This window comes from Chaetura pelagica, unplaced genomic scaffold (genome assembly GCF_000747805.2).
Source record: "Chaetura pelagica isolate M959 unplaced genomic scaffold, ChaPel_1.0 scaffold90, whole genome shotgun sequence".
NCBI lineage: Eukaryota > Metazoa > Chordata > Aves > Apodiformes > Apodidae > Chaetura > Chaetura pelagica.
Window position 1 is genome coordinate 18,343,544 of NW_009953496.1, and position 23,994 is coordinate 18,367,537.

The 23,994-nt window shown below is 39.9% G+C and overlaps 1 protein-coding gene across 1 annotated transcript in view; it reads right to left on the reverse strand.

The window, feature by feature from the left end:
• DST (dystonin) overlaps positions 1-23,994 on the reverse strand; it is a 144,594-nt gene that overhangs the window by 49,677 nt on the left and 70,923 nt on the right. Inside the window, exons 43-53 of the mRNA XM_009999198.1 lie at positions 18,543-18,704; positions 17,254-17,424; positions 15,129-15,295; positions 11,513-11,672; positions 10,927-11,253; positions 10,671-10,755; positions 9,380-9,621; positions 8,161-8,367; positions 4,321-4,440; positions 3,999-4,106; positions 2,053-2,271 (exon numbers count right to left, since the gene is read on the reverse strand). Of these exons, the coding sequence (XP_009997500.1) occupies positions 2,053-2,271; positions 3,999-4,106; positions 4,321-4,440; positions 8,161-8,367; positions 9,380-9,621; positions 10,671-10,755; positions 10,927-11,253; positions 11,513-11,672; positions 15,129-15,295; positions 17,254-17,424; positions 18,543-18,704 (1,968 nt within the window). The remainder of the gene's footprint in view (positions 1-2,052; positions 2,272-3,998; positions 4,107-4,320; positions 4,441-8,160; positions 8,368-9,379; positions 9,622-10,670; positions 10,756-10,926; positions 11,254-11,512; positions 11,673-15,128; positions 15,296-17,253; positions 17,425-18,542; positions 18,705-23,994) is intronic.

A 23,994-nucleotide genomic window follows, 5' to 3' on the forward strand; every position in this document is an offset into this window, starting at 1 on the left:
TGCTCTGCTCCTCCCAGCTCACAGTTTGTTTAAATTAATGAAGACACAAAAAAGGACTTATATCAGTTCAGTGTAAATAAATCTTCTTCTCTTCAAGTAAGGTCCTTCCCTTAAAAAGAAATCTTGATACTAGCTTGCTTATTTGCTCCTTTCCCAGAAGAGGAGAGGTTGAGAAGATTGAAAAGACAGGGACCATAACTCTCCACAGTCCCCTGATGACAAAACAATAAAAATACAGAATCCTCCAACTCTGGCTACTTACTGAGAATGTAACTGTATTTATTTACCTTGCAACAAGAAAAATAATGTTGATTAGCGGAGAAAGAGGACTAGCAAAACTAAGACAGTATGAAAGCTTTTAGAAAATAACTTTTATTATATTTTTAGAAAATAACTTTTTATTATATTTATAAATAGATTATTTGACACAAGGCCACAAGAGTGCACATTTCTGGGCCCAATCCTATTCTAGTACTCTACCCACAGCTCATTTCAAGCAAAACTGCATGTTACTCTCACAGAACCAAGTCTGTGAATTCCATCACTTGGAACAAATATAGTAATAAGTAAATACATCAGCACAGAAATGTAAGTGAATATAGAAAATCTTTTCAAATTCACATTCAGAACCTTCTTTCTAAATATTTTTCTAATAGAACAATAAATGATTTGGTCTTCTCCATGATCTACTATTGGTTAAACATTTCCAGTAAACAAGTATTTCAAATCAGATTACGTGTTAAAATTGCCTGACATTAATCTTCTACTTAGCAAACAAATCTTAGCTAATAGCATAGCCCAGGGAAAAATGCAAAAATAGAAGCTCATCTGAAGGGCCTCTCATGCAAGCAGAATGATTAAAGTAGATGGGGAACAATCCTGTAAGTAAAGCAAGCATGATTTGGTTCATGGTGACTAATCCAAGATAGCTTGTAAAGCTCGTGTTATTATCTAGTCTTAATAGGGCATGTTTGTTCATTGCGGACATAATCGGAGGACAAATGAGCAAACCCAGTGTTTATCAGTCCCTAAGAGTGGCACATCTTCACTAACTGGTCTCAAATTAAACAAGACTTTGAAGCCAGGGTTTACTTTATCTATCTTGAGTCACTTAATTGAGGCAGCCAAAATAAAAATAACTAGTTACTCTACGCTCAGCAGGGAAAGACAGGTATCTCCATTAGCCATATGAGCCTCGTGTGTGCCAAAGCATGCAAGTCTTTAACCTCAGTGGGATACATCTAATGCTATGTGATACTAGTAGACATAGGTGAAATATACCTATTTTCATCCCGGTGATTTTTCCTCCATGTAAAAAAGCCCATATGGTGACCAGTCTACAACACTGTTGCCTCTACTTTGTGATGTTATCGTAAACTTTTTTTTTTTTTTAATTATTATGTAATAAACATGCTTGACACGAGAAATTATTACAGGATTGGCTGGAACCCAAGCAATCAATTCTTGGCCCTCTAATCGTCCATCTTCCTGGCTCAGCTACGTTTAATTGCAATGATACCAAAAAAACAAAAGCTTTTTTTCACAAGTACATAAGATCAACATATGTGCATCTGTATACAGACTGTACACAAAGGCAGCATTTTACTTTCAGCAGGTTGACAGCAGGCACCCCAGTTCTTTAGGTAGTCACGTTTCAGTTTCTTTTGGGTCTTGCTACAACATCCCACATCTTTCTGTTCATGAGTCTGGTTTGTTCTAATACTGGCGTTCATGTGTACTCGTTAACTTTTGTGTGCTCAGTTCTCCTACTACAATGGCAAATTTCTCCTTTAGCCCTCTTTTATGCTTAAACATTGTTTGCTGCCTTCCCCAGAGCATCTTATGTGCATGTACAGTTTGGGAAACCGTAGAGGCATGATTGAAAATTGATTTATTTTGTATCATTATTTTAAATAATTCTTTTTTCTACAGAATTATAGCTGAGTTTTCAACATTTAACAGAGTACTCCACAGTTCTAAGCAGAACACTATTAAGTAGACCACTACTTTGGCTTTTGACACTTTGTTTTTAAAAACTGGCAAAATGCTTACCCTGTGCTCTTCCTGTTGTTGCTTTAAAGTTTCATATTCAAGGGCTGGCGCAGGAAGCTGAGAGATGATCATTTCTGTTTCAGTTAACCATGGCCAAAGTTCTTCATAAGTCTCCCAGAACTGGATAACCAGGGACTGAGCCCGTTCTAGCTGGAGGTTTCTTTCAGAGTTCTTTTGACAGACTGCATCATATTTCTGTAAGAGGCTTTCCATTTTTTTCTGTAAAATAATATTAACAAATAGCAACGGATGTTTTTCCACGTCTATTACCTTCGTTTCTAAGCAATTTTTATAATTACAGCACCAAACAACAGTGAACCAAATTTAGTTCTGATAATATTTCTACAGTATCAGTGTTCAAAGTGCACAGAATTAATATTGTGGGAGATGAGAATTTGGCAGAGTTCTTTCAAAGTAATTAGAACATATTTAATGATACTTACAAATATTTACAAATACAAAAATTTAATTATATTTACAAATAACACTTTATTCATAGGGCTTCCAGTCAAGCTGCAAATGATTTGGCTGCAGATCTTAGTCCCACTTCCTTACTGAAGACTCTTATCTTTAGTGGCACTTGGCAAAAACAAAGTTTTACACAGCGTTGCTGAAGCAAAGCATCCTGAACAACACAGAAGAATTTGAGGTTTTTAAAGATCTGGCAAGAGAAGAGGGTATATACTGTTGCGCTTGTAGCTTGCAAACTTGCACAAGAAACCAAAACGTTATTTTCCAGGTTAGCGTAAATTAAATAATAGGATGTATACCATTAATAATGGTAAAGTTTAAACATTACAAATCCACTGCATTTGAGTATGTGATAATAAAAGAAAGTATAAACTAGCCATACATTTTTCCTGTGGAGAGCTGCCCATGTTGTCATTTTTATAAAGTATTGTATGTGACAATGCACATAAATGCTATCCTTGGAAAAACTAGACACATAAGCAAGCCATTGAACACGAAGCAAAGAATCCTTTTTGGCAGAACAAGCTATCTTTTCATTCGTTATGTCTTGCAAGTAAATTAAGTACAGAGATGCTATCCAAAGGACAAAACATAGGCTAACTCACAGATATACAGCATTTTTCACAAACAAAAATATTTAATACAGACTCACATAAACCTGCTGTCCCTTATGACTACTATTTCAGAGACAGAGCATCTCATCTATTTTATATTCACTTAAGAGCAAATCAAATTTGTTCAGAGATTCTACAGCAGAACACAATTAGTGAAGCATTGCAGTTAAAGGATAGTCATTGGAATGACTAAATCTACACAACACATCCAGCCTCACAGTAATTTAGCAAATAAAACCCAACCCCACAACTAAACCATTCTTAAATACCAACATGAAAAATCTGCCTATATAAATATACAGCCCCAACATCAGGCCCTGTGTGTGCATAGTAAACAAAGGCATAAGAATGCCTTTCATGGTCTTTCATGGTCTGTGTTAGTCAACAGGATGGAATAATCTTAGCAAGGAAGGTCTACACTGAAATCAGCAGAAATGAAGGTAAAGAGTCACACTGAGGCACACAGGCCAGCACAGAAATACACATGCCCAGAGCATCACTGACCCAAGAGAACTGGGGAAGATAAACAGCCAGATTCCACACACACCATCCCAGATGACTAATACCTATTCACTCAGTCATCCATTGGCTAAAATACTATTTACCATGGATGAATATGATTAATGAGTCTCCAAATTAGTGTCAGGCAATGAAGCAAGTGCACTGTGTTTGCTCTTTGAACATCTGAAGAAAGGAGAGTGATACACAACAGCATGTTTTCTAGCATTACAATCTTTAGACTAGAAGTGGCTGTAATTAATGCTTTTTCATTAGTATTTAAAAAAAACATACTCTAGGAATCCTTCCATTTATACATTGTCTGCATATGTACTGCTGTAGCTGCAATTCAAGGAACCTTACCTTCATGGTCTGTTTCTCCTCTTCCGTGCATGTGTTCATAATCTTAGCCCCAGATTTAACGAGTTCATCTATTGTATCCGCGTGCCGCAAAATCTCCATGGTAAAAGCCTTGAAACAAGATAAAAAATCATCAGAAAAAAAAACAAAACAACAAAAAAAACCAAACCAAAAACAGAAAAGAAAAAAAAAAGAGGATGTGGAGCAAAACTATTTTTGAAGTGCATTATGACAGACTGAAAATTAAATCATGCCAGTATATTTTCTAGCTGGGGAGTGTGCTGGCCAATAATTAACATGACAGTTGGAAATGCATTTCTTTTACCTTTTGAACTTGTAGCTGAGCCGTGGTCTGGTCTTGCTCAAGCCTAATATCACCCAGTGACATCAGTTTCTTTTCTGTTTCTGCAATCCAGGCAAATTCACCATCAGCTGCGTGATCAAACTAAATGTAGGAGACAAGAATTGGTTCAGCAGTTCTATAAGACATGAAATTAGAATAACTGTTCCAAAAGTTTTAAATAAGATTAAAAAGCATACTTTTGAATTGTAAGACAGATAGCAGCTCACTTTCCATGTGAGGTTTTTATATAAATTAAATACAAAGCCCAAAATGGTTCTGAGGGATTGTAATACAAGCAGCTTAATTAATAAGCATGACAAAGCAACAGAAGCAAATGCATTATCCCAAAGCACAGAGCTAACAGACATAAGAAAATAAAAAGGGTTATAATTTCAGAATTTTAACTAGACTGTTGATTTTCATGGTATTCTACCTTCATGTGTCTTTTCCACCTCTGTTTGTTACTACTAGTGCTGCAATTACCATAAGAAATAGCTGTTTGATGTTGTCCTTTTAATCTTAAGACCTGCTTCAGTATTAAATGATAAAGGCCAAACAATCACAATTCAACTAAATCACTGGGAAAACTTCATGGAATTCAAAGACAGGATTTCATCCAAAACTCGACCTTGGATTAGATGTGAAATTGGGGCATTTGGGTACAGCCTGTCCTTTTCCTAAAATAGCAACTTTTGACTACCATTAGTCAACACTTAAATGTTTCAGAAATTACCTGAAGGCACTACAGCAATGAAAGGATTTAAAGGACCTGTTTCTTACTAATTTGCAAAGGAAAGCACGAGATCCTAAGAAGTGCATATATTCTCTCTTCAGCTCAAGTTTATAGGCACTGTATCTTGGCATGCACATGTTGCAGTACTCAACAGGGGCAGCTTTGAGCTTAAGTCATGGAGAAATATTACTTGGCATGATCAGATGCATGAAACTGCAGAACCTAAGAGTTTATTTATTTATTTGTTTTAAACTCTGACCACTCCCAGCAACTAGTTGAATTTTAATATTGCTCTGAATTACCGGGTAAATCTACCAGGATGTTTCAGGTCAGAACCCGCTACTGCTGTTGTAGGTACCCACACTTTCCTCAGAAGTCTCTTTCTGACCACTCTCAATCCCTCTAGTCTTTTAAATCTGCTTGTCTGTGCCTTTGTGGCTGTAGATCATGACAGCACTGCTCCTGTAATGTAGCTGGAGTTCACTTTAGCCACTAAATCAGTCTTGTCTTAGTTGTTAATCATGAGTCACAGAAAAATAAAAAAAAGCTGTTTGGAGACTCATTTTTTATGAGTCAATCTTTTTCAGCCTTTATAATCCATTTGTTACATGAAAGAGAACACAAATTCTTCTTCACTATATGTCATTTCTTATTTAACGTAAGATAAACTTAAGGGTTGTCCTAAATATTGTGACTTCCTAATAGAAAGGTATGTTCTGAAACAATCAGTACTGTAAAATTAGCACCAAACACATGCACCAGTGGCAGTTAAATCCTGGCTTTAGAAATTGCAGTTCACAACCAAGCTCTTCAGAAGCCCATCTACTTATAATCCAAATGAAGTAAATGGAAGAAGGTGATTTTGTGTATGTTGGGTGTAAAAATTAAGTGCAATGTGACTTCCCGATAGCAAATATCCATGGGTATGTAAGTAATACTGAGCACATATTTAATAGAAATAAAATCAAAGCATGGCAGTGAAACTTCAAGGGCACATAGCAGCGAGGAAGGACAGGACTCTCAAGTCCATTTGCTGAGGTTATACAATTTCCCATTTGTGATGCTCAGATATAACATTAAGGAATAAAAAGTACTCTGTGTCCAAAATTTGAAGTTTTTTTCTTCCCATTATGCAAGACAGTTATTTATGAGCCTTGAAATTCACTTGAGTCACTATAAAATATCTATTTCATCCCTGTGCAGTTTAGCCAAGCATACTTCATTGCAGTACTTTTTCTTTTAACCTGGGATAGTTCACTTCTGAATATGGTGACATTGTGATTTGCTCCATGAATGCTTTCTAAAGCACTTTCTAAGGCTGCTTTGGAGTCAAGAACAAGAAGTAAGCCAAAAGGAGTGCATGATCTCCTGTTTCTACATAGCATTCTTTCATTAGAGTAAGACATCAATGAATGCTTTCAGTATTGACAAGTGAAGATTAAAACACGTAGCTAAATTTATCTCTAGAATAATTCTATCCACTTGGGAGCATTTTGCTGATGTAGTTTAAAAAAAAAAAAGACATTGCATCAGTCTATTAAGCCTTCCAGCTTCCACTCACAACATGAAACAATATGCTGCCCCATTCATACAGTTTACTGCATTTCTCACATTGGGCCATTAACATCTAGCATGAACCCTACGCTACTTTAGAGGCTTTGTCCTTCCCAAAAAACTTGTTAATAGTATAGGCACTTGAACAAGTTGTCACAGAGTAAGATTACACTAGCTTCATTAAAAATATTTTTTATTTTGCATAGGCTTTCTCTAAACTAAATGAAAAGTAGCTTTTTCTTCACTAGAAGCATGCTAAGACACTTGATATTTATCACAGGATACAGAGTATAGGAGTACACTGTGGTGATGTGAGATGGGCTGAAGTGGAGGTTAGGGACTTGTGCTAGGGGATGCAACTTAAAATTCAGAAAAGATGAAGGAGAGCCAACATATACTCTTCTATCTCACCCTAGTACACAAAAAATTATCCCCCATTTTTGAGAATTTGGTTAATCAGACAAGATAATGTTCATAGCAAAGCCCTTGAAAAGAAACACAAAGTTATTTTTAACTTCAATTACAAGGAGATCTGAGATCTGTCAGCCTCTTTTAGTCATATTTCAGCAAATTTTGAAAATATCACAAATGCCTTTTCCTTGTCCTGTTACAACTGTTTGTGGGAGATATTAGCAGAGACAGAAAATTACACTAATATTTTTATGCCTGAACTGTAGGCAGACACTGGAAAATTGTGTTTCCATAGCAAGCTTAAATATAAGACTATATAGTGATGAAATTTAAGAGTACAAGTTCTCAAAATGTACCCATATATATATATATACACCTCTGTGCATATATAGAAACTTCCACATATTTAATAACTCAATTTTTAAGCTCCAAGAAGAAAAGCACTGTGGATATGAATAAAACCTATTACTATTTAAATCCTCCACTACAGCTTGAACAAGATGATCCAGCTTTTAATTGTGGAAAGTACAGAGGAATTAGACAATCAGCTGACACTAAGAGGTGTGGCAACCGTAGTGATTTCAGTGTTGCATCCAATAAAAACGGCTGGGAATCTGGACCATATTTTACTTAACACAACATGATCTACAGAAGACAAAGGCCATTCAGTTCTTAGCTAAGCCAACTCCTGCTTAAGGTACCACTGAATATTTCCAGCAATTTCAGCTACAAGACTGATGTTTCTGTAAATAAAAGGCAGCCAACTACAACAGCATACAGATTAGCTGAGTCCTAGCATTCGTATTGTATAATAGTGGAGCCCAATTTCAAGAGTGGTGAAGCACTGGAACAGGCTGCCCAGGGTGGAGTCACCATCCCTGGAGGTGTTCAAAAACATGCAGATGTGGCACTCTGGGACATGGTTTAGTGGGCCCAGTGGTGTTGGTCTGACGGTTGAACTTGATCATCTTAGAGGTCTTTTCCAACCCTTTATGATTCTATTATTCATTCAAACAAGCATTTTGCTGCTCAAGCACAACAAACTTTTGGCAACATTATTAAAGGACATCTTCTGTTCAGTTATATATTGCCCTGTTTACTGCCCAGAGAACATTTTTCAGTACCTGCTGGAATCTCAGGATGGCAGCATCAATCTCATCCACCTTCTGAGAAATCGTGTCACTCACTAATCTGTAACGTTCGTTGTCCTCCGTTATCATCTTGTCAAGCCCCTCTCGGGCCCTCCATGGCACCAGCTCCAGAAAGGCACTGCCAACTTCATTCAGAGTGTCCAATAAGCCTTTGTTGTTCTTTGCTTCTTTTTTCAGCTCCTGAAAAAGGCCATTTAAAGTAAACGTGCCAGCATATGAGCTGGACACAAACAGCTTGCACATGTTTTTTTATTCTTTCAACTACTTCATGAGTTGAGAACTGTTTCCCACACAAACCAAAGGGATAAATTAGCACACTTATTTTCAGTTGTATTAGCGTTTTCTTACTGTAAGCTGTTCGACAGAAAAGCAGGTGATTCTTGAAGACAACTTTCTACAGCATCTCTCTGAAATTTATTTCTCCAGTCAGTATGAAAGTCTGAAATTCTCTGTTATTTTTTAAGAGTTGTTAGTACTTAATGAAGCAACCAAAGAAAAGAAAACTAAAAGATACTCTTTGCAACCTGCATCTTTGTAAGGAACTAAAACACTGGCATGCAAAATAAGACCTGCAAGAAAGCAAAATATGATGAATACAAGTGATTAGTCTTAAATGAGCAATGACTGGATGAAATTCCAATTAAATCATACAATACTTCAGGAATTATTTTTTACCTGTATCAAAACTCCCAGTGCCATCTCATTTTTATTTATATACATAAGAAATTTAATAGGAAGGTGTTTTTTTTTAGCTTCCCCTCCTCAACACTGTCCACACCATCCAGTTTGTACTATAATTTATCATTTGAAAGAAATATTGTTAAATAAGATTTACATATATTTTTTACATGTTGACTCTTCTTTCTTTACAGGATTTCATCCATGAGACAATTGAAGAGCCATAATAACTTTGTTTGACAACTTAAAGAGTTTTCCCAGGATTAGGTAGCTCCTTGAATAAAGAGGATGTGTTGTGCTTCTATTGTGCTAAAAATAAACGTAAGCCCAAATTCATAAGGGATTATAACAGATGACTCTGGAAAGCGAGTTAAATTCTTAACTACTGTTACACTTAGTCAAATAATCTGATGCTAAAATAAGTTATTCAAAAAAACTTTGTGCCAAACATAAGCTAACACAAAACCTAGCAGAATCATACAGCAATAAATAATTCACAGGGTCTAAAACCTACTTTTTGTCTTTCTTGTACTTGGCTTAATTCTTCACCCTTTGGTGTTTGATTTTCATATGAGAGCAACTCCACCTCCACTTCATCAAGCCATTTGCAGAGCTTCTCATGAGTTGAGTGTAGCTGACCTGCAAGCTTCAGAGCCTGCTCTAAGGTCTTGGATACATCAGAACTCAGTTTTGTAATGTCTTTGTATCTCGCTTTAATGCCTTCCAGTTTATCTTGAATTATTACAACTTCATCACCTAAAATATCAGAGGGAAATTATTTAATGTGAGCACATATATTTAAAGGCATAAAAAACTGCAAAGCCCAAACAGGGCCTATTACTGAAATCCCAATATTTAATTTATAAAATAACTCAAACAAGATGACAAGGTCAATCCTCAGCTGTTGTGTATTATCCTACCATCACTATGTCCACAGAACAACTAAGTTTACTTCAGCTCAGGATCTATCTTTCTGTCTTTTTTCTGCTTTACTAAACTATTAGAAAGTAAGGACCTAGATCCATATTTAAACACAAATGTCCTTTAAACAAAATCCACCCTTAAATTCACTATACTTCTTATAAAGGCAAATAAATAAATAAAATTAAAGGGTTATTGAAAATGTGAAGGAAAAATATCAACAAAATACTATTAGATATGCAGTTACAGTAATATTTTACATCACTGTACAGCCTCATTACTATCCACTTGCAACACAACTCAAAAAGCTAAACTTAAAACACCCTACTGAAATTCATTAACTTATATTCAAATTTCATTATAGACTATGCATAATGTCTAAGTTTGGAACAGAAAAGGATACCTATCCCCACCCCCAACCATATGTGTGTCTTTAAGAGTTCAAGAACTTTAGAAGTACTGGAAAATTCAGACAGATGTTGATCTAGAGAACAGACATATTGTGTACAACTGGAATGCAACTTTTCCCACAGTATTAGCTCCCATGGATGCAGCTTTCCTCTTACAGTAAAAGGTAGTCTAATATCTCGTTCATCTGTGGATGCCTGCAGGGAATTGACTGCGTCCACTGCCAAACAGCCTTTCATTATGACTAATGTCCATACTTTGCTATTAGGAGTGGCATGCAGGACCACTAAAATAATCTTCCACTAAAAATAATAAACGATTCAAGGACCAAATTCTCTACAGGCCAAAAAATTATGACTCCTTTAACCAGCAAACATGGACTACTATTTACAAGCTCCACTTTTATTTCCTCATAAGTACTTACAAGTACAAGAAAAAAAACGCCTGATGAATCATGGTTTCACAGAAGCTCTCACCTGTTGTTTGCTTGAGAAGCTCTAAGCCATTTTGTATAGCCATATCAACATTTTGTTTTCTAAGAAGAATCTCCTCCTGAAGCTCCTAAGAGAAAAGGCCATTCATGTTAGCACAAACATAACAAATAGTATATTTTTTTTTGAATAAGCATATTGCCATTTTAAACAAAATATATTAATGAAAATAAATGAAGTATGGAAACATAAATTAAATGTTAAAATGAATTAAATAATAAATGAACAGAAATTAAAATACCAGTAGTTCAGAGTGCTGTTTCTCAAGCAATTCTGTGCTGCAATCTTGGACTGACAATTTGCTCAGTTTATCATGGACTTCATTCAGCCAGTTCATCAATTCAACTTCGTCCTCCCCAAAAATCTGAGCATTGCTGTAAGCTTGCTGGAGAAGTTCAGACCTGCTGTTGCTCTTCTCTTGAATCTCAATGTATCGGGCCTGAGAAGAATCTAGCTTTTCCTGCACCATATCTTTATCTTCCCTGGAGCTCATAGTCTTTAGGGACTGACCAATGCTAATGGCCTGGTGTAAACTCTTACTGTGAGCTAGGACATCATCTTCTAGGGCCTATATTTTTTTAAATAATGAAGAATAATGGAAAAGAAAATCAGAAAAACATAAAATAAATGTAAGTGGAACTCAACAAAAACTGAACTAAAAGGACATATTGACAATGTTAATATATAAAACACACATTACAGAAAAAAAAAAAAAAAAAACCAGTATGGTAAAACACAGGTACACCACAACAGCTCTGCCAGTTGTTTTGTCCTTACAGAAATATCTAAAAGAAATGACATGAGGAAACGTGTGGTTTGCATCTTACTTTATGCTGAGAAATTTGCTGCTGCAGTTTGGAGGCCTGTGTTCCAATGGGTTCTGCATTTGCAAGCCTCTTCTCTGTGGCAGTCAGCCACTCCACCAGTGGCTCCAGAGCTTCATGGAACTGCTGGGCGACCACTAAGATGCTTTCCAAATGATGGTTCCTATGAACACACCAATAGAAAGGTGGGGTTTTTTGTGATGAAATAAGTGTTGAATAATTAAAAAATAAAAGTCCCTTGATTCCTTTGCAAAAATACAGGTAATAATTCTGTCTTACTGTAGGAACCAGTCACCAAATAAAACATAAATACATCCATGATACTCAATGAAAAAACAAGGCAAAGTAACAGTAAAAAGAAATAAATATTAAAAAACCCCTCCAAAGCTGTTTGAAACTCAACTAAAATTAGCACGTTTCACAAATAAAAGGAATATCACTTTATTCATATGCTTTTTTTGCTAAAAATAATCTAGCACTCAACCCAGCAAAACATTGTTTTATACCTCATTAGTATAGTTCTCAGGTTTCTAGCTTTCTTTCACATAGTTACATTCTCTTGACTATATTACATGTTCTAAGATTAGGCAAAAGTTTTACTAAACCAGAACATGTTGTCATGTTTCCTCAGCATTGTAAGGTATCTTTAAACATCTTCTCAAAGATGTGAACAGAACTGTTGGGCTCTACTTTTGCATCTCTTGTTCTGAATAAAAGCTCAATGAAGTTAGTGAGACAACATTAATAATGCACAGAGACTTGACTTCCAAAATAAAGAAAGCAGCATCTAAAATATTTCTGTTTCAGAATATTACATTTCAGAGAAGGTTCTTGGTTACAGGAAGAGTCTTTTCTGCAACCACTGCTGAACAAGTTTCATACAAAATGAATTTTAAAGAGAAATCTGCCTATGTGAAAAACTCTACAATATGTTAGTTTAAATAGGGATCTCATTCCAGATAAAAGCTATTTCTGTATGTGCTTCCCAAGGCTTATAAAAAAGGTAGACTTGACACACTGAGCCACAGAACGCTCAGTGAAGTACTCTTAAATTGTTTTCAAAATCATCCTCCAATCTCCTCCTCATTTCTTCTGAACGGCCACAGAAAACTGGAGATGAGCTTGCAGCTAATGGTTGGCTTGGAAAAAGCTGCAATTTGATTTTTATTTAAATATCACCAGACTAGGAGAATATTAAATTAAACATGACATTAACATGTACCCCAGCTAATGAGTCAGACTCCTTCAATATAAAAAAAAAAAAAAAAAGGAAATAATGGTCTATTAGTGGTTAACTCTACTACTTAAATAATCATATTATTAGTGTGAGACAACAGAAGAGGTTCAGAGTAAAGGAACTAAAGAGAGGCTACCAGAAGAAGCAGGAGACAATAGAGGTGAGTTCAATGCTACTCTGAGCACTCAAATTCCAACACATCCATTTGTTCTTCACAGTAAAGCTCTACTGTTCAACATTCTTCTCTTCCACAGTTTGAGATGACATCCAGAACAATTTGCTCCATCACCTTCCCAGGGACAGAGGCAAGACTAACCGGCCTGTAGTTCCCTGGGTCCTCCTTCATGCCCTTTTTGAACACTGGAGTGATACTGGCCTTCCTCTAGTCCTCAGGCACCTCTCCTGTTCTCCATGACCTTTCAAAGATGACAGAGAGTGGTCCAGCAATAACAACTGCCAGCTCTCTCAGCACTCACTAGTGCATCCCACCAGGGCCCACGGACTTATGAATGTTCAGTTTGGCCAAGTGGTCTCTAACCCTGTCCCCCTCTACTGAGGCAAACTCTTCCTCTCTCCAGACTTTTTCCCTTACCTCCAGTGTCTGGGATTCATGAGGAACAGCTTCAGCAGTGAAGACTGAAGCAAAGGCAGCATTCAGTAGCTCCACCTTCTCTGTGCCTTCTACCACTAGGGCACCCACCTCATTCATCAGTGGGCCTACATTTCCCCTAGTCTTTCTTTTTCTGTTGATATCTGGAAAGAACCTACTCCTGTTGAGAGGCCTCCAACTCCTCCTGTTTGTTGCCCTTGCTGCATGCATTGGTGTAGAAGCACTTCAGCTGGGCTAATGATTCTGCCACCTCTTTTGGGGGAGAAGCCCCAATTCCCACCTGGCTGCATTCAGATACTTCTGTAGTTACCAACCTATCACTAACCCTTATGTCTTTGATGCCACATGGAACATGTTTCATCCCCAGCTCCTTTCAAACATACTTTAAATCTCTTTCAATGATCCCTGCTAACTCTTGTCCCAGGATCCTTCTTCCCCTTTGGGTTAGGCTTTCCCCACCTGTTGCCAGCATGCCTGGTGTCCTGTAGAACCCATGATCAAAGAAACCAAAGTTCTGCCCATAACACCAGTCTCAGAGCTGGGAGTTAATCTGCTGGCTCTTCCTATTTATCCCCTCACCAATCCCTTCAACTGGTGGGATAGAGGAGAATACTACTACTACTACTACTACTAGTCGTCCTGATCCCTTATAATCAGCCATCCCAGGGCCCTGAAGTCTCTCTTCATCACCCTTGGACTTCTGGTAGCTACCTCATCACTACCTACCTGAAATATCAGTAATGGGTAGTAATGAGAGGGCCAAACTAGGGTGGGGAGTTTTCTCTGTATATCTTTAATCTTGGCCCCAGGGAGGCAGCTGACTTCCCTAAGAAGTGAGTCTGGCCTGCATATAAGGCCTTCCACTCCCTTTAGAAGTGAGTCACCTACAAAAAGGGCCTGTCTTTTTTTCTTAACTGAGGTTGTTTTGATGCAAAGAGAAGTCTGACTTTGCCTCAGTGGCACCTCCAAGTTTGGTGAGCTGTCATATTTATTCAGTTCCCCTTGCCGAGCATCTTATCTATTTTGCAAGGTCACCTCAGGAGGTGGAACAGTTACTTGAGGGACCCACCTACCACACCTCTTGCACTCGGCAGGAACTCATTGTCATTGCTCCCTATCCTGTGGGTCATCACACTCAGCCAGGCAGCAAGAGATCTCCTGCCTGACTGCTGGGCCTGTTTCAGGAAGGCTGAGTTGTGGCACCAATGGTCTGTCTCACTCTCTCACTCCATAATGGTCCTTAACCTACTCAAATCTTCCTGGAGCTCAATCACCCAGCAGAATAGCTCATTTACTTGGACACACCTCCCACGAGTGTGCTCACTGTTGTCGCCAGATGCTGCTGAGAGAGCCACTTGGGTGGCAGCACGTTCCTAGAGCTCCGTCTGGGAAGTTGCATCAGCCATGGTGCATGCAGAGCTTCAGGACGCCATGTCTTTCTGCCATGTGGAAACCACTGCTCCCTGGCTGAGCATCAGTACCCTCTCAGCATGCCCTGCCTGTGCAAACTGCCGTGCCACCGTGCTGTTCACTCACTCTTGGTTGCTGGCACTCCCTGGGGCAGCCTTTAATGGGGGTTGTGTGGTGCCTCCTGTCGTGCTGGCTCCACCCAGGCCACCTCAGCAGCCTGCCCATAAGCTGCCAGTCCCCTGGCCCAGGCTAGCTGCTTTCCTGGCTTCATAAAGTCCCAAAAAGTATCCTTTGCTGGCCTTTTACTCTGCAATCCTGTGCTACGTCTACATTTTTCAAATCTACGAAAGAACTTCAATTACCTTGTTTCAGCTTTACTGAGCAATGCATCCCATCGACTATCCAGGAAACTCAACTGTTTCAAGATTTTCGCCCTATCAGCAGCTTCAGCTGACTCTGCAATTTTTTCCCCTTCACGCTTGATTGCCTCAACAGTAGGCTTGCGGTCATCCAGCAGCCTCTGGAGAAGCTACAGAGAAAGCAAACAGGCACCAGGTCATTAAGAAACATTGCAATAACACAAGTGTAAAAACAGAAGGAGCCAGACTTCTTGAAGACCTGTTAAAGCAAACAAAGAAAAAGCAATGCCCATCTTGTGATGAGAGTATGAATAACGCTGATCAGAAAGCACCATACACCAACCCCCCACCCCCGTGCTGCCAACCCATGCTCTTTTTACTTTCTAAATTGCTTTGCCATGCACAGCAGTTTCACCAAGCCCTAACAACCTCCTTGGTTTCTATGGGGTAAAGTGTAGCAGCCTGAAAAATGAACATAGAGAGGAAAAAGTTATGTTTAAAACCATTGAGAGAAACAAGCAATTTAAAGTTCCTAATACATTTTAAAGGAACATTTTTGAAAAAGCTGCATGTCCTTCGATATTTGGCAACACAAAGATAATTCTGATATATTTAGATAGGAAAATAGATGTTAATGTCTATTGTATAATCGATTCGTTACTTGAGATACAATTGAGTTTACTGATCTGGTCCAGTAAATTAACTTATTTGTGAAAAACAAAACAACCCTCTGCCTAAAATGTCCTGGACTTCAGGGGAGCAGACTTCAGCCTCTTCAGGGATCTGCTTGGTAGGGTATCATGAGATAAAATTCTGGATAGGAGAGGAGCCCAAGCAAGCTGGTCAATATTCAAAGACTACCTCCTCCAAGCCCATGAGCAGTGCATCCCAAGAAAGAGGAAGGAAGGTAAGAATGCCAGGAGACCTGCATTGATGAACAAAGAGCTCCTGGACACTCTTAGATGAAAACAGAAAGTCTTCAGAGGGTGGTCTGAGAAGTTGTCTGAGAAGCCAGGGATCAGGTTAGGAAAGCTAAGGCCCAGACAGAGTTAAACGTAGCCAGGGACATGAAGAGTAGTAAGAAGGGTTTCTGCAGGTACATCAGTGTAAGAGGCAGAAGAGGGAAAATCTGTTCCCTCTGCAGGAGGAAACAGGAGACCTCATCATGCAGCATATGGAGATGCTGAGGTACTGAACGACTTTTTTGCCGCAGTCTTCACCGACAAGGGCTCTGTCCACACTATCAAAAGTCACAGAATGCAAAGGTAGAGACTGATAAAAGAAAGATCCGCCCACTGTAGAAGAAGAGCAGGTTCAAGATCATCTGAAGAACCTGAAAGTGCAAAAGTCCATGGGACTTGACAAGATCCATCCACGGCTCCTAAGGAAGCTGGCAGATGAAGTTGCAACGTCACTTTCCATCATATTTGAAAAGTCACAGCAGTCTGGCGAAGTTGCCTTTGGTAACACTAACATTTTGCCTCTGCAGATATCCCAACATGACAACCTGTACTGACCATAATTTAACACATCTTCTCTGGATGACAGTGGGCCACATAGTCCAGCTGCATGAACTGTATGTTTCACAAGCTATGATGTCTCTTTTTTCTATAGCCATTACGAAAATATGCAAAAGCTGACAACGCTAGCAGCTATTCTACATTAGCACAGGCCATTTCCCAACAGCATTCCAACTAATTACCAACAATGATTAAATCACAATCAGGACCAAGAGCCAAGTATTTAAGTCCATAATCTGCTACATTACCTTGGAATCATTACAATGAAAATATACTAGGTTTTATTTCCTACTTTCCGAATGGCCAAACACTGGCTTTTTTTTTTACTTTCTGTTTTTCCAATGGGCCTTTAACAATCCTTTCCAGATACTGGCACTAATTCTAACTAGAGCTCAGATTGCACAGTGTCACTCTTTGTCTTATGTTCCAGAAGATGAGCACTTCTCCCCTCAGCAGATTACTGAGTGTCTTAACAGATGGCTGTTTTAAACACCTCAGTACACTTCAATGTAATGTAACACAGCTGAACGAATTTTATACTTTAACAAAGAGTGGGAATTTATTCTCATTGATCCAGTAGAAGAATATTCTGAACACATCTTACTTACTTTCTGTTCTTGTATTTGGGCCTTCACGACTTTGAATTCAGCAGATGGTGGTTTCTGATTAGCCACAAGGTCTTCTGTATCAATAAGCCAGCTAAGCAGAGATTCAAGGGCATCCTGAAATCTCCCACAGTGAAGGAGGGCTTCCTGCAATTGGGCAGCACGCTGGGCAACCTGAAAAAAAGTAAAGGATAGGACTGTATTCACCTTTTTATTTATGTGAAATAAGTAGTCAAAATCTGTAGAGCATCTGGCAATACACCACTTATAAACACTATGATTTTTTTAGCTGTTCATAAAAGCACTACGGCACATTTTAGCATTAATCTCTTGGTGCTACAGACACCCAAAGAAGAGGCTGACTCCCAGCAGATCAGACTGCTCTAGTAGTTCAGTACAAGAGATACTCCTGTTTTATATAGCTACAGTAGTATGAAGTATACTGACAGAGTGTTTGTGTTTCAGATGGTCTTTATTTTCTTTATAGAAAGACTGAGCCAGGAACTCAAAGTAGCAACTCATAATAGAGGGCAATAACACCTTCAAAGGGAAGAAGAAATAGGAAAGGAGAAGGCAAACCACAAGTGCCTGTGGTTCTGCTGCTTCACTCCTTCAGGAAGATAGAGCAGAGAAAAATGAGTGCAATTTCTACTTCCCATCTTTTCCATTTTTTAACAGCAGCTACTGCTGGAAGAAGACTCTTCAAAAGCACAGGAAAACATCTACAGCCAGTCTTCCAAAGCAGTGGTACTTTCCAACGTCTCAAGCAATACAGTCCTTAAGGTGCTATCAAGGAAATGTGCCACTAGTCACACTAGCTGGGCTGCATTGCTGCCCTGTGCACTGCATGGGTACAGCAGTGTAATGAAGGAATATAACAGTGAAAAACGTGTGAACAAAGACTGAAGGAGAACTACTTGAAGGTGGCTAGCTACAAATGACATAGCTGCCTTTCCCAGGAATGTGCTACAACTCCAACATCTTTGATTGGGTTATCAAACATCCCTGCTCTGCTTAAGAAGGAAGAAACACAATCCTACAGGGGTTGTTCCTGAATAAAAATCCAGGACAGACCTAAAGAAAGTTTTACAAAACCTTACAAACAATATCAATACCTCTGGCTACTAGTGATATAAATCTTATCCTCAAAATTACTATCAGAGTGATTGTCTGAAGTAATATAATTCATACTCCCTGGGAATATTTAATTTCCTGTATTTTGAGAGACATCAGTAAGCAAATAATCAAAAAGCAGAACACAACAAAAGCAGAATAGTGTACAAAATAATAACCTTCTTATTAAGAGTCTTCCATCGGGTGTTGACATCTTCAAGGTCATGTTCAAGGTTTTCTGTGTTGGTAGTTTTAGCAGCACTCTGAATAAGGCCTTGACCCAACCAATTTACCTCCTGTTGTTTTACTTGCAGGGGTTCAATTTCTTCTTTCTGGAACACCTGCAGTTGAAATCCAAGACAAATGAAACATTGTATCTTCTGACATAAAATGCATCTGGTGTTTACATCACAGTATGCAACAACAACAACAAAAAAAAGCTGAAAACTGCTGTCTAGAAGAAAGGAAACCATCTCTCATCAGCACCTTCCTAAAAAAAAATAAAAATTAAAATAATGAATCTAAACAGAATAGACTAAATCTAAACAGAGTAAAGGCAATACACGCCATGGGGGAAAATGATGTGCATTTCCATTAGTAGTTTCAGACAGGAAGGAAACGGGAGTGGGGGGAGGTTTTTGGGGGGATGAAGAAAGAAAAAAAAAATAATTTCTAATAGGGAAAAAGATCAAGACTGGACAAACTCATCTGTTTAATTATCAAATAAATAAAACATACACACTCAAAGAGAGATAACTGGGCATTTTTTCCAAATTAGGACAAAAGCAAAAGTTTCAAGTTAAAGAAGCAGCGAAGCAAGAGATCGTTTAAGGTAGGTTTTAAAACACAATGGTAACAAGGAGGAGGCACTACAGATGCTGCTAAACAGTATCCCAGCAGACGCCCAGGAGAATGGGTTTCATTCAGAGGGACATTCTTGCAAACTGCCAGGGCTTTGAGGGTACCCAAACAGCAGTTTGAGCAATTTTCTGTTTGCTTTCTTTTACTCTTTCAGGTATTCAAGCTTTTTCAAAGCCAGATTATTACCATTAGCAACAGTAATGTAAATCTCCATTTGTATTCAGCTGCATTAGGCTGCACTGACACCAGTGTCAATGAGATCAGAAAATGGCCTGAAGCCTCTGAATTAATTACACAGGCCAGTGAAAAATAACCAATGAATAAACAATGCTAAAGAATGCTCAACTTTTGACCCTAAATCCTTCTATTTCTATAGCAGCATTCAGTAACAGTTTTGGTGACCACTTCGTGCATTCAAAGCAACCTTTCTCAGCATCCTGAAAAGCTGCGACCACTGTGAACACACCGGTGACTACTCTTTTGCACCAAACACAGCGTGGCAAGCGATGGCTTTTAAAGCGGCAGACCTCAGGTGGCTGAGGTCTTCCACCAGCTTGACAAGTCAATCTAGAAGCCTAAGCAATTACACTCAACACCAGGGGTAAAACAAATTAAGCACGCCTACACGATTTGTTCCTACGGAGAAAAAAAACAAACTCCAACAAACAAAAACAAAACAAAACAAAAACAACAAACCACCAAAAAACTGAAAACGCTACGACTGTGTGTTTGTGATTACATGAAAACTGAGTGCAACAAGCTGGATGCTCTCAGAAAAAGGAAAACGCTTGTGTTTTTCTTCACTGGAGGGTAGGGAGGAGGCAGAATACTATTTCCACACAGAATCAGCAACAACTTCTTTTTTTGATGTGCCATAAAGCCTCATATTTTGAGAGCAACCTCCTAGCATAGAGGACTGATCTCCATAATCTGCCCTTTGAAAATGCATGCGTTCTTTGCAGAGAGCTTAAAATAAATTACAATTATTGCTGGGGCCTAAGTTTACCAGAACAACTTAGCAACAAAGCTTGAAGTATCTCAGATTTCAACCAGAGTGGGAAGAAAAAAATTACAGACCCGACAAACACCCTTTCTTTATTACAAAGCTTTGCTTCTTACTGTCTTACCTCATCTAGTACTCGCAGAGCGCTGCAAGATCCAGCGCTTGTAAAATACTGTTGTAACGTCAGACCTGCTTTCTGGCAGCCAAACGCAAAAGGCAGCTTTCGAGAAGCGCTGAGCCTTTCATCTGCCTGCTGTGCAAACCACAAGGATCTGATACTGTTGCTTGCACCTTGATGAGTAAGGCTGCTGGGGCTGAACACATGGGCTGTAGCTGCCCCCGGACAGCATGGCCTGGAACCACGCTCTGAGCAAACACCCAGCACCAACCAACGCGGGCGCACGGAGGAGGCACCTCAGGCCGGGAGGGACTCGCACCAGCTGGGCCACAAATGACCCTGCCCCGCACAGCTGGGAGCAATCAGCCCTCTCAGGATTTGCCCCTAATTCATTTTCTGAACTGACCATCTCACCTATTTCAGACGTGTCATGTGTGCTAGCAGATGACACTGATTAATGCATCTGCCAAATTAATAAAAAAATGACATTTTTGCCACAGCAAAACTTAAATAAATCTTTAAATAAGTATATTTAAGCCTGCATTTCACAAATCTACCTATATTTTAAATTAAATTACCTTGTTAGACAATAGGCCATTGCAGACTGTATCCAAGGTTTCTTGGATGCCAGCAGTCCAGATATTGCCTTTACTTCTCCCTGGGATAGCTTTTCGACAGTCTACAGTACTATCCAATTCAAGCTGTTGAACAGAAAATCCCATTTCATTTGAGCCTGTATGTGCTATACTGGATTCCTCTGGATCAGATAAAATCTCGTATTTTGCTAAATCCAAGTCACTAGTATTTACAGCAACATTTCCATAATAAACATTTATATGATGGTGTGCATCTTGCACATAATCCTCCTCTACTGCTGTGACTTGTGTTTTAGTTTTTTCATTAACTTCATACGCATTTCCCACTTCACTTCTGTCGAAGGAAATACTTCTTTCATCACTTTGAAGAGGATCCTCACGTGACAGAGTTTTCTCTTTGAAACCTTGTAAGGGAGAGTATTCCCCCCTCATCTCTTCCTGATCTCTCTCACATGTCTGTGCATTGCTTTGTTTTACTTTTCCAGAGTGTAAATTGTCATGCAAAGCCAACCTGCAGCTCTCTTCGACAGGGACACTATCACTTGCAAGCAGTGGGGTTTGCTGCTCTCTGCAAACTGATGGAAAATATGGTCTAAATTGACCTACTGTGTGGATATCTTCTGCAGAAGACAGACTTTGTATTTGAACTTGCTCCCCTGCTAATAGTGTATCTTGTTTTTCTTCCCTTTCTGTTGGAGGGCTGCATAAACCAGAATCACCTTCTTCCGAGGTAAGAGAATTCGTGCCCCATTTGCATTTGCCCGACCTAGCTGTATCTGATAGATCAGTAGTTTCATTAAAGGAGCATTCATGTTTATTTGTGTAATCTGAAAAGTTGGGAGGAACAAACATTCTCCATGATCGCCTATGCTCCTTCTTTTCTGCATGAGACTTGACTTTTGGTAATCCAGCTGCCCGAATTATATCACTGTTCAGTTTGAGAGCATCAAAGATCATTTTCTCATCCAACTTGTTGGCTTCACGGCTTCGGAGCTCAAAAACACTGGAAGAAGTAAGGGCACCATTGGAGCACAAAGTGCTGATGTCCAGTGTTCTGTGACTGTAGGGTAAGGTCCGGTCTGTGAAATGCCTTGAGGAAAGGCTGCCCTTGGAGCCCGAATCGATCTGTTCATTCAATCGCACAGTGTCATAGATGGACCTCTGAGGAACGTAGCAGTCCTCAATATTTAGATCTTCATCTTCTTCCCCTTTGCCAACACAGGGAGGATTCTGACGCAGACAGTCTGGCCTGCTAAGCGGCTTCCCCATCCTGAAAGTAATCGCACAAGTATCCCACTACACCTGTGTTTTCATGGATACATGGGAAACATTAAAAAACACTAGCACTCTGAAGAATCGTAGTAAACTTGCCCTTAGCATAAGATGCATAGATACAAAATATACATCATCACTTATGAGGTGGTTGAGGTCATTCATAATCAGTGCATCAGTTTAAATGCAGCTTAACCTGGATGTGAGGTTTTTTCCCCTCTCTGAAATATAAAGTGCTTCAATAAGAAATTAACAGAAATCCTCCAATATCACAAAAAACCACAAAGTATAGCAAAAAACAGTAGTGGCTCAAATGTTTCATACACTCCATAGAAGGCTTCAGCAATTTTTCCAGGTCAAAATCTGTATCTGAAATCTCCCGATTAAACCTCCCAAATGAACAAGCACTACAGAAGGCAGCACATTATCTTCTGTAGGTGATGGCTTAACTGTAATCCATTTAACCGGTTTGCAGAGTTCCATCTCCTTGATAAATACAACATGGTGTGGCAGCTTAAAAACACAGAATCCACAGTGGCTGTGTATGGTTCAGACCAAGGCACAGAGAAACACAACTGGAGGGTTGTGGGGTGGGAAATAAGTTAAATCCAGAAGAGTAATAATAATAAACCAGCCCTTTACTTTTTTGGCAGTAGCTGTAAATAACCTTGATGCGAAAGGCAGTTTATCCTCCTCTTGTACCAAGCTTGTCCGTGGTGCCTCCACAAGTCCCACAGGAAAACATCACTTTCTAGCAGCCAAGCCAGCGCGTCCTCCCAGCACAGTCGGGAAACAAACGCTTTTACACCGATTCTCCCAGTACCATCCTGGAGAGCTGTTTAAGGCAACTGCAGAGCAAGCGTGGCGTGTCCCTTCCGAAGGCACGGCAGGTTTACACTCAGAGCATCACAGAACCATATAAATCATAGAATGTGGGGGGTTGGAAGGGACCTTTAAAGGTCACCGAGTCCAGCCCCCCCCTGCAGTGCGCAGGTCCCGGCTACAAGCAGCAGCTACTGAGCTGCCCTTGCTCCTTCCTCTTCATTTCTGAAGCTCAGCGGTGAAGAAGGCAGCGCAGGAGGGAACCCTCCTCAGCAAGCGCCGGCGCGTACGGCCCAGGGAAGCCGTCCAGCTCCGCAGCTCGCCCTCCCAGCGCCGAGCTCCAAGGAACGCCCCGCTCCGCTCTTCAGGCAGCATCTGCTACCGGCCCACCCGCTCCCGGAGCGCTGCTCTGGGGCTGCCCCCCTCCCCACCTCCTCCTGATCTTCTCAGCCCCCCGCGTCTTCACTGCTCGCTCATGGTTCTGCCGGTGCGATGACACACGCGCTCCTCAGCCCGCCGCTCAGCACCGAGGGAGGCGGCGGGGACGGCAGCGGGCGGAACCCTGCCCTGCCCGGAGCCGCCCCCCCCGGGCCGCCCTGCCCCGAACCGCCCCCCGGGCTGCCCCCGGCCGGGACGGCAGGCAGGGCGCGGCAGAGGTGAGCAGAGGCGACGCTCCAGCTGGCTCCCTTTTCCGAGAGGAGTTGTGGTAGCGACACGCACTGCTTTTAACCACCCGCTCACCCTGTCTGATAAAGCCGTCACAGTGGTTCAAGGAACACGGCAGAGCCAAGCCACGCTGCTCCCACAGAAAGAAACATTAAAATGTTGGAGAAAAACATCTGTATTTGAAAAAAACCTTTTATTTTATAGGACTTAAGAGTGGCACAAAAGCAGCCTAACAGGATGAAGATTCAGGTTTTGCACATTGACTCTTGTAAATACTGCTCAACACTTTCCAT